Consider the following 11436-nt stretch of genomic DNA (forward strand, 5'->3'; position numbering starts at 1 on the left):
TCTCACAAACTATGAAGAAATGAGCATGAAGCTTTTTGGCAATGCAGAATGCAGGTAAATAAAGTCAATTAATGACAGAACATCTACTTAAATTTCGATAATTTATATACATTTGCTCTTCTTGAAAAATGAAAAAAAATAACTAATTCGTGGAACGTACATCGCATATCATTCATAGAACACTTGCATTCACCAAAATTAAAATTATCCAGTGGTTTGTGGAGCATTGTGTTTTAAGACCAAATTTTGAAATATAGATTATATTAACAAATATTACATGAATAAAACTAATATTAAAACACAGCCAATATAATTCCTGAATTGATGTTTGATATTATTAACATTGTGATTTTTTTAAATATGATGTTTGTTTGAATATATTTGTTATCGAAGAAAGATGGCCAGGATTAGTACATGGCAGTAACTAAATCTTTTATTTTACTATCAAATTATAAACATGTATAGAAGGATAATTAATATGTATAAAAATACGGAGTCTTAACTTGTATAGGAAGTAAGTTTAAAAAGATTTAATATGAATGCATAAATACGCCTAGAACAATATAATACTCGTATGTGGTTTTACTTTTGTTATTATTATTATTTGGAATCGATTCCAAATATATTTAAACCAATAAACTTTTTAAAATATTCAACTATTTAATAATATATTCAAATTCAAAATATTCAAATATTTTAAAAATTGAAAAAAATTATTACCATTAGTCAATTTCATTTCTTTTCTAAATGTACAATATTCAGAGTATTGAATGAAGTTATGATTCAGATACCGCACGTATTTCAATAATGTTACAATGAGTATAATTTATAATTACAATAATTAATATTTTATTACCAATTAGTTGAATTGAAAAAAAAATTTGCAGAGCATAGCTGCATTAGCAATGTATTGTGTTTACTTAATGGACACAATTTTAAATTTGAACATGCTTCTTCTTCAACGTAAAAAATACCCAGACCGCGACATTCGAAGAAACCTGATGATGAGTAAGTTTTTAAAATAAAAAAATACTAATTTATCTCGAAATAATTAGCAAAATAAAAATAAAACTAAAATTTATGTTTTACTTTATATGATAAATCTCATAAATTGACAGATAAAAAACTTAAAAAAATCATTATATTTTTAATTGGATCTATCTATTGTATTGGAAAAATTTATTGCATTTCTCATATATTAAATTTTATTCCTAATATAGTTTATTGACTTTCAATACGGTATTGATGTATGAAAACATTAATTTGAATGAAGTGTCCCATGAGATCATTGAATAGACAACCACTCTATATGAACCGTTTCCATAAACCTTATATTAATGGTATATTAAATTGAGTCTATTTTTTTATAAGTAAAGTGTGTAATATGTTTGTCGTAGGATAAATATGTTTATTTTTTAATGTAAAAAAACAGTTGAAACTGCAGATAGAAAGATGGAGTAAATTAAGAAACGGAATGCACGGTCCGATAGGCGACAGACTATTAGAAAAATTCGATATAACAACGATCCGAAATAATTTTATGTCATATAAAATAAGTTTACTATAATAAGGAAAGTTATGAAATAATTTGTAAATTTATAATAATTGTTATATGTATCATACTATTTTAGAGATCCTCTGGCCTTACAATTCTTGTGCTATCAAACAATAAGAAGACAAAGTAGTCGCCCTTGTTGCAAAGTCTTATGTACCTGTATTTTGTCCGAATATAATTAATTAATGAACTGTAATTAATTAATGTAAACTAAAATGTTGATGTACTATAATAAAAATAAATCACAAATAGAAAATAAATTGTTGGATAAAATGTGGATTGGATAAAATGCTCAATATAATATAATGTAAATGGATAGTAATTTATTGGTTGATTTAAAATTTTAAACAATAGATATGATTCTTACCTTAGAATATATTTCTTCGCAATTAGCATCACGTTATTTTTTCACACACTAGTTTACCCGAACTGAAGTTTTTATTTTAGAAATGCATAATAAAAAAAATTACGCGATTCGAACGATTGAGTATTTCGTTGTATATTTAAAAGGTTCACATTAAAACATAACAATCATATTTAATATTTATATTTTTGTAAAAAAAGGTCAATAATCTTTGCCGCGCCAATATTTTAACAAATTATTTTAAACAAGAATAAATAAAATTATAATAGGACCATTTTTAAAGTCCTGGTGCATTTTTGTAAAACCAATTTTAATAATCATGCATAGAAATATAAAGTCACTCACCATTTGTTGAAAACGCCAATTTTTCTAGAACATCACGATTACCAATTTGTTGTCTAAAAAAATATAATTTATTAGGTTCAATATAGAGTAGAATTCTGTTTTATTGCAGTTTTGGTACCGTATAAAAGAAAACTTACCAAACAATTCGAAAATCTTATACATTCTTAAATACAGTAGGATCCTGTTTTTGTGCGGATTTTGGGACCGTATAAAAAATCCGCAAAAAAGTATTCGAAAATTTTATAAATTTTTGCATATAATAATCAACTTTGTACGATATATTGAATAAAATAAAAATTATGCGGTGGAAAACGACCGTATAAAAGGTCAGACTTAAAAAAATACAACAATGATATATGAAATAGCATTCAATTAATTAAATTAATTAAATTCGGCCCGAAGATTGTAAAAATATTAAATTTTAATCATTTGAACCGTGGATAAAAGTCTGCAAATGCCATTTGCAAATTGAGCAACAATGCGGCTGTTTAGGTAATTAAAGCTTATAACTTTCATAGTCAATCGCACAAAAAATGTACGGTTATAAAATCGCCTTCAACCCATCGCACAAAAAAAAAAATTGCATGAAAATGAACCGTATAAAAATAGGATTTACTGTACATATATTATATTCTAATATAAAATAAATAAAAATAATTAAATAATATAAAAATAAAAAATATAAAAATTTGAAATACCTCGCAATTTCTAGAAAATGGCATATCAGGAACACGAAGCACAGCTTTGTTCAATTCAATACACTTAACACTAAACACTACATAAACCATAAAGCACAATTTCAAAATGTACATTGAATAGCACAAAAAATAAATCGTCACACAAAATATGAAATCACACTGAATCATTCAATCAGTAAATAAATTATCACACGAAATAATTTTTAATAGAACATACTGCAACTAAAGGCACAAATTCAAATATAATATAACCAACATAGTTGGTTCAACAGGTTTATTTTGTAGCAGCAGCCGATACCTTATTTAAGGGGTTTTCTAGTGTAAAGGCATGAATTTTAAGTAATTTTTAAATCACCATAATATCTTTATCAATGTTACATAAGTACAGAAAAAAATAAAACCTCCTAGTAATCCAAAATTAAAGAAAAAAAATAATATTATGCTATAGTATATACCAGGATTAACCACTTAAAGCTATGCTTTTTTTGTGAAGTGAGGTCAAACTAGTGGAACATGGCATCGTGCAAATTGCAAGAACTTCTCGTACTGAAAATTAAATTAAAAAAAAACCTTTAAAATTTTTTGAAAACTTCGAGAAAAATAAGATTTTTGAGAATTTCGAAATTTTTAAAAATTTTAATTTGCTTTATATCTGAAATTTTTTTTATACTTCAAATTTTTTTAAAATTTTGAACTTTTTTTCAAAGCAATCGTGCTGTGTGGCTGTTTTAGCGTAAATATCGAAGCGCGTAAACGCTGCATCCAGTCTAAATGATAAACATTGGTACGAAATCTATTGAAATATAAACAAAATTCATACTTATTATTAAAATCACTATAATATATCTGATAATTTTTGATCGCCTAGTGCATATGTCTAATGATAATTTTTGATCGCCAAATGACATTTTTTTATTTTTTTCACACTATCTCTGAAACCACTAGACCTCCCTTCAGACAAAAATTTAAAAAGTACTTCATTTTGTTAATACAAATAAAATGTTTTTTGAATTATTCAAATCGGACGCTCCGTTCTTTCAAATACTGATTTATCATTTTGGGCTCTTTTTGCTCCGTATCTTCGAAACGGCTAGACCTGCCATTGTCAAAAACTAATCAATACAAATCGTCCCCTTGTCAATACAAATTAAATGTTTTTTTAAATTATTTAAATCGGTTGAACCGTGTTCCCAAAATCGTCGACGAAAATTTGTATCTGCACACACACACACACATCCATTTTTTTGTAGAGGTATGCGGAAATGTTCCAAAACCTCTGAAACTTAAAGATAGAAAAAAAAAATCATTTTCGATTTTGTTGCGATTACTATAACTTACTCTACGACAAGTTGAAAAATCATAATATAAAGTCAAAATAACATAAAATTTAAAAAAAACCTAATTTTTAAAATAAATCAAAGAATTCTTTTTTAAAACCTTATTCACGACAAAGGAAAAATACGTTAGATTGCGAAAATCATGAAATCGTGGATTTAAATTTGGATTGAAAAAAGTTTTTTTTTAATTATGATGTTCTGACTTTATATTATGATTTCTACAACATCATATAATTAAATACAAAAAACATGCTTGTTTTCACCTCACTTCACAAAAACCCTACGTTTAGCGTTAAGTTAAAAAATAATTTTTCGACAAAATGGTGACTATTTGAAAAAATTCAAGTTGGCAACTATAAGGAAAAAATATTTTGAACAACTTTTACTATTTTTTCGCAATTTTATTTGTGTAAATCAAATATGTAAAATAAGGTGGCTCTTCTGCTGCACACCATTTGCTCCTAGTACAGAATTTCTCCATCCCATCTCCTCCACCACACAACTTGCTTCTATCCTGTATGGATTAAGCTTTCTACCTTCTGCACAGCTTTCGAGTAAATACATTATATCTACAAATCCTTTCGATGCTGCGAGTTGATAACATGTAGTACCTCTAATGTCCACAGCGTTGATATCGCTTTTCTTTTCAATAAGCATAACACAAACTTGATATTGATTTTCATTAATAGCCCAGAATAAGGCACTATGTCCTTGGATATCAGTTTTATTTACTTCTGCTCTATGAGCTATTAGTTCTTGAATTACAGAAAGATAGCCCAATTGGCACGCTAACATTAGAGCTGTAATTTCTTGTGAATCTGAAGTATTAACATTGGCACCGTGTTTTAATAGTATTTTAACCAATGCTAGAACTGTCTCTTCAGTATTATTTGTTGTTGGGCAGGGTGCCACAACACAATTTTTTTCAACAAGCAGGGCACAATGATTAAAATGACTTTCTTTAATAGCCCAGAATAAAGCATTCTGTCCTTTTTCATCTGCTTGATGAACTTGATATGAGCTTTGATGTGAAAGTAATTTATCAACCACAGACACATAACCCACTTCACAGGCTAGCATTAAAGCTGTTATCCCCTTTTTATCAGTAGCATTAATGTCAGCATCATGCTGTATCAATACCTCTACTATAGCTAACACCTTTTCTTCAGTATTATTTGCTATTGAGCAGAGTGCCACATTAAATTTTTTTTCGATGAGAAGCGAGCATACTTGACGAAAATTTTTAATAATTGCCCAGAATAAAGCATTATATCCATTTACATCAGCTTGATTCACGTTTGCTACATGTGCAAGCAATTCTTGGACTACTGAGACGTAACCCACTTGACACGCTAGCATCAAGGCTGTAATTCCATCTGCATCAGTGGCGTTAACATTAGCACCACTTTCTATTAATTTCTTCACCAAGGCTAGCGTGGTTTCTTCAGAATTGCTTGTTGTGGAGCAGGCCGCCATCAACGGTGTGAACATTGGTATATCAAAGGCAGTCACAGGGTTCATCATAGCTGTACTTCTGAAAATAACAAGAAAAATTAAAACTATATTAAATATAGAAGTTTGTGCCAAAACTATTTATAATTAATTGTACATGAACATCATTTTTTTTAAAAGGTAATAATGAAATCTATGGATTTTAAAATGTGTTTAATCAAGCTAGATGACAGATCAGTTACAAAAGCAGCAGCTTAAATATGAGCAGTTACAAAAATGTATGACTTAGAAATACACATGTCCACGTGGATAAACTAAAATAACCTAATATGCTCAAACATTTATAAAATCCAGAAATTAACGAATTGCTGGAACTTCCCGTACCAAAAATTATTATTTTTTTAAAAACGATTAACATTTTTAAAAAAATTCTACTTCGAAAAAATTAGAGTTTTGAGTTTTTTTGAAAAAAAAATATTTTCTTCATTTTGACATATTTAGGACATTCGAAACTTTTTTTCAAAAAAATCGTACTACTTTAACTGCATAGAGACGAAATATCGAAGCGCGTAAGCGCCTCGCCGCCTTCTAACGGATAAGCATTGCTACGGAACCCATAGGAATGTAAACAAAATTTATACTTATTGTTTAAATCTCTATAAAATATGTGATAATTTGATGTGCATATTTCTACTGATCATTATTGACCGCCAAATGGCATTTGTTTTTACTCTTTTCATTAGATCTCCGAAACCGCTAGACCTGTCTTCATGAAAATTGATCAACTATTCATCTTGTCAATACAAGTAAAATGTTTTTTAAATTATTAAAATCGGACGCTCCGTTCTCTTAAAAACTGAGTTACCATTTTTGGCACTTTTTGTCCCGTATCTTCGGAACGGCTAGACCTGCCTTTGCCAAAAACTAATCAGCACGTCTCCTTATCAATACGAATCGAATGTTTTTGAATTATTCAAATCGGTTGATCGGTGTTCCCGAAATCGACGAAAATTTGTATCCGCACACACACACACGCACACACATACACACACATGCATCCATTTTTTCTAAGGTATGCCAAAATATTCAGAAACCTTTGAAACCTAAACATATATGAAAATTTTCATTTTCGAGTTTTTTGCGATTACTATAACTTGCCCTCCGGGAAGTTAATAATAGAAGATCGGGCAATCGTCCCAAATAAATTAATCAATGTTCGTCCTGATCGAATTTCACCGAAGTTTTTAAATTTTTGAAGTAGGTTCAGACATTATTTCTATATTCTTGTTTATTCAGATATTTTCAACTAAACTTCAACGAAAGGACATATTTTGGCTCACATGCATTTACACATTTTTCCCAATTCTGGTGTCAACATTCAAAATGGCTTGAAACGTAGAGAAATCGAAGTTAGCAATTTGGATTTTCTGGCGAAAATAAACTTGCTTTTCAGGGAGCTAATAAAATATTTAACTAAATACAAAATTGATTTACAATGCCGTTATGTATAGATATGTTACAATAAGTTTAATTAAAAGTTATGTAAAATTTGATAAACCTTGCGTAATAATTCTGCAACAGTTTTCTAGTAAACTAATTCTAGATCATGTAATATTAAGATCAGTAACAAATTTATAATTTGTTAGAAGATGGCATATAAGATAATATAAATCATCTATTCCGAACACGCTTTCACGGAAACCTAAATACGTTTTGTACAATTCTGATCATAATTCATTTCACAACTTAACATTTAATGTTAATAAATCATTCTGATCGTTACTATAACAAAATTAGATTATCAATAATTTACATTAAAATAACTTAAATATTTTAAATGTTTATTGAAGATTAAATTGGAAATAGCGGATAATAACTTGTTTTTAAACATTTAATTATGAAATCAATAAAAAGTAAATTAACAAATCCATATCAAACAAACTGCATAACAAACACAATCATATCATGTTTACATGAGGTACGTTTTCGTCAGAATTTGGCACCGAAATGCTGGTAGATTGTTTTGGAACAGTGCCCGGTGGTAAAGGTTAATTATGAATCGGGTATATGATTTTCTGTTATAAAAAATAAGAAAAATATTCGGTAAAAATATTCATTAACTCAACGGATACAAAAGGAAAATCCATGTTCACATTGCATTGCACGACCAGTACTGTTCTGATTTCAAATCTGATATATTTGAGTGTGATCGTTGAAGTCGTCTTAATCCATTTTAGATATAAACAATTAAATGTTTATAATAAATTTCGGCTCTGCTCTTGTCGGCTCTGTACAAAGTTGCTTGGTGCATCCCACAACACAGCGCGAGTAAACTCGGACTCGCGGTCGTTAGAAAAGATCCGACAATCATTTATAACTCGCGTTTTCGTCTAACAAAAGAAAATCTCCCTTTGTGTGGATCTATACTAGTGCTGACAATATTATTTACACTTGGAATTCGAGCGAGAAAATAGAAATAAGTAAAGTACATACTCACGAACACACGCAGAAGAGATTAATAAAATGCTATGACTGTAGCATAGTTCTGTACGGATCAGAGACATGGACTATAAGAAAGGCCAACAAAAATTATCTGTGGAGTTCTAAAATGTGGTGCTAGAGACGAATGGAAAAGATCAAGTAAAGAGACAAGATAACCAATGAAGGAGTCTCCATCTCGGGAGCAGGAGACTCGATCGGACCCATTTTGCATAAAGAATGCCTTTTGCACGACCTCGTCGAAGGTAAAATAGAAGGACTAAAATGAGAAGAAGAAGAATGCAGATGGTTGATAACTTACGCGAGAACAAAAAATACGGGGAATTGAAAGCCCAAGGAAGATGAAGACCAGGAAGCATAGAAGCAGAAGTTTGGAATCAAAAATTCGTAAAAATAAATAAAGAGTGATTAATGGTCAACAATTGACAAATACAGCGAATTGAAAGCCCAAGCACAAGACCAGGAAGCATGGAAGCAGAAGTTTGGAATCAAAAATGCGTAAAAATAAAGAGTGATTAATGGTCAACAATTGACAAATACAGGGAATTGAAAGCCCAAGCACAAGACCAGGAAGCATGAAAGCAGAAGTTTGGAATCAAAAATTCGTAAAAATAAATAAAGAGTGATTAATGGTCAACAATTGAAGGTAATGAAATGGTAATGAGAATAATAAACAAAGGAGGAGAAGGGAATCATTGATTTTTGTAATGCTTTCATACCATGTACCTCCCTCTTTTCGGACAGACTACTATTTATTATTATTATTATTACACGAATATAGCAAAAAACTTTTTAACACGTTCTTTTCAGCAAGGTACAAAAATTGACAGACATTTCATTTTTAAATTGGTTGTCATATCCAAAATTTGATTAGACACCGTTTGTCTGATCATCGTATTTTAATCGTTATATACGATGAATACTTAAGAATCCACGTCAAGTATTTACACTTTTGCTTTACGCAATGTGCTTGCCCAAATTAATTTATGAATACAAAGATAATACGAAAATACCAAAAAATTAGTTAGTCATTACCTTGACAAAGGTTATATAAAAATGAATTCAAAATACTTGACTTCAGAATTTGAATGCTGTAGCATTCATGTCATTCTGCATCACAATGAAAATGAATGCTATAGCATTCACATCCGCCAATGTGTTAATATTTAATATACTTGGGTTTACTATATTTTATTGTGATCGTTGACCTTGCAGTCACGCGTTTTCTACTATTACATTTTTTATAACCCATGCAATATTTTGTCAATAAGCTCATAATAATAAATTATACTCAATTATAATTAATCAATTTAATTTTAACCTAAATGTAATTAGGATCAATTTAGACCCTTGGTTCGAAAAGTCATACCAATATTGATTTTCTGAGTAAGTTGGGAATTTGTCAATATGTTTCGATTTAAGGCTTAATAATTTAATACAGTAATTTACATATATATAATTTATAGTTAACATGCACTAGAACAAATATAAAGTTATGTGAATCAGAATGCAGTAAAAATTATGCAATTCAATAAAAATATATTAAATTAAGTAGCGTTCCAAAATAATTAAAAATTAAATAATAGTAATGGAAAACTATGAGAAAAATTATCATTTATGTTCACAGTGTAAAACTTGATATTTTTAATAAATAATAACAAATTGAAGAAATAAGTATGACTTAACCTTAATAGGTTAAGGTTTCACTGGCCGAGTAAGAACCATATTTTTGTCAAGAAAAACTGGTTCGCCCTGGAGTATAGTATTTTGCTTTTTTCGTGAAATTATATAGGAACATAAATAACTTCTAATTTTAATACCAAACTCTTAAATGTGCAAAAATGTATATTTTATAGAAATATAAACGTATAATGTATATATATATATATATATATATATATATATATATATCCAGCAATGTAATTTTACCGTAGAAATAATTGGAAATGGCCAATAACTGAAAAGAATTGAAAATTTCTATTAACAATGTATCGATTTAGCTTACTCGATCATTTATCACAAATCTTCGACATACAGACACATGCCCACCTTAACATATATACGAGTCGGAACGAATGATGGTAACGCAACATCAACAAAAAATATATATAACATCTTATTTATATTTTAATTATATCATCATTATTCTTATTATGCTACGGGCGTGCCTAATCATCGCGTATTGTTGGAAACAAAACAGGTGTGATTTATTTTTCTATACTGGAAAATAATTATCTTCTAAACGAATCGGCTGACTGACTCTTCTAGACCGACGTCTCGAGGACATATTAAAAACACATGAGGTATGGTAAGTGAAATTGAACAGTTTTCATGCTCGACTAGAATATACGAGTATATAAGTAATTTTTTTTCTAAATAACAATTTATCTACACTAACAACTTCATATAATATTACTGTATTAAACTACTATATATTTAAACCAATGCTCTTTCAATCAATGCATTCAAGAGTCGAATAACTTCAGAATGTTTCCGTATAAATAGCATGTCACACATTTGTTTTAAATTACTCTATTTTTATTATTTTTTTAAATTTTTTTTCTATTTTTATTGCTATTTAATTATTGTTAAAAAATTACTAATGTAAAAGTTAAATGTTTAATTGCATTCTTTATGTATTATAAAATCGTAAGATTCTACTCAAATAAATAAACTCATTTTTAAAATTACGATTATATAACTGTTAAAACAAAAGGCATTTTTTGCTATAGTGAGCATCTGAATTATTTGTAATAGACAATATATATCATTCGGTAATTCCTACAAAAAATATTTAAGGTGTTTATTATTATAAAATTATATGAAAATAATATTTGTTTAATAAACCATAATTTGTCAATGTCCCAAACAATCGAGTGGAATTCAGCAATTATGTAAAAATCTTCTTATGTAAAATAAATTACTTAAGAGTGTATGTTATTATCTAATAAAAAACTATTAGTTTTATTGTCATCTGGAATATTACAGATGTTCAGATATTGCTGAACGTTGGTTACTCATAGTTAACATCAACTAGCTCTCCAATTATTTGACGTAGCAATGATGATGATGTATCGAGTTAATAGGAAGTTATGCATGTGTCAGAAGAATAGGATATTTTATTTTTTTAATATCGTAGAAGCTGTTCAATACTTATCACGTATTAACAGTAATTATAATTCAGAT

At 28.6% G+C, this 11436-nt stretch overlaps 1 protein-coding gene across 1 annotated transcript; it reads right to left on the bottom strand.

Moving 5' to 3' along the window:
• Nucleotides 1–4713: 4713 nt before the first annotated feature.
• Nucleotides 4714–5820, bottom strand: LOC113375062 (ankyrin repeat domain-containing protein 50-like). Its single transcript, XM_026615014.1, has one exon. It carries the CDS (start codon nt 5818–5820, stop codon nt 4714–4716), a length of 1107 nt encoding a protein of 368 aa, XP_026470799.1.
• Between the last annotated feature and the right edge of the window lie 5616 nt (nt 5821–11436).

Source organism: Ctenocephalides felis, unplaced genomic scaffold (genome assembly GCF_003426905.1).
Source record: "Ctenocephalides felis isolate EL2017-DRISC unplaced genomic scaffold, ASM342690v1 CF-g0.4_SCAFFOLD_01886, whole genome shotgun sequence".
In the NCBI taxonomy this organism is placed as follows: domain Eukaryota; kingdom Metazoa; phylum Arthropoda; class Insecta; order Siphonaptera; family Pulicidae; genus Ctenocephalides; species Ctenocephalides felis.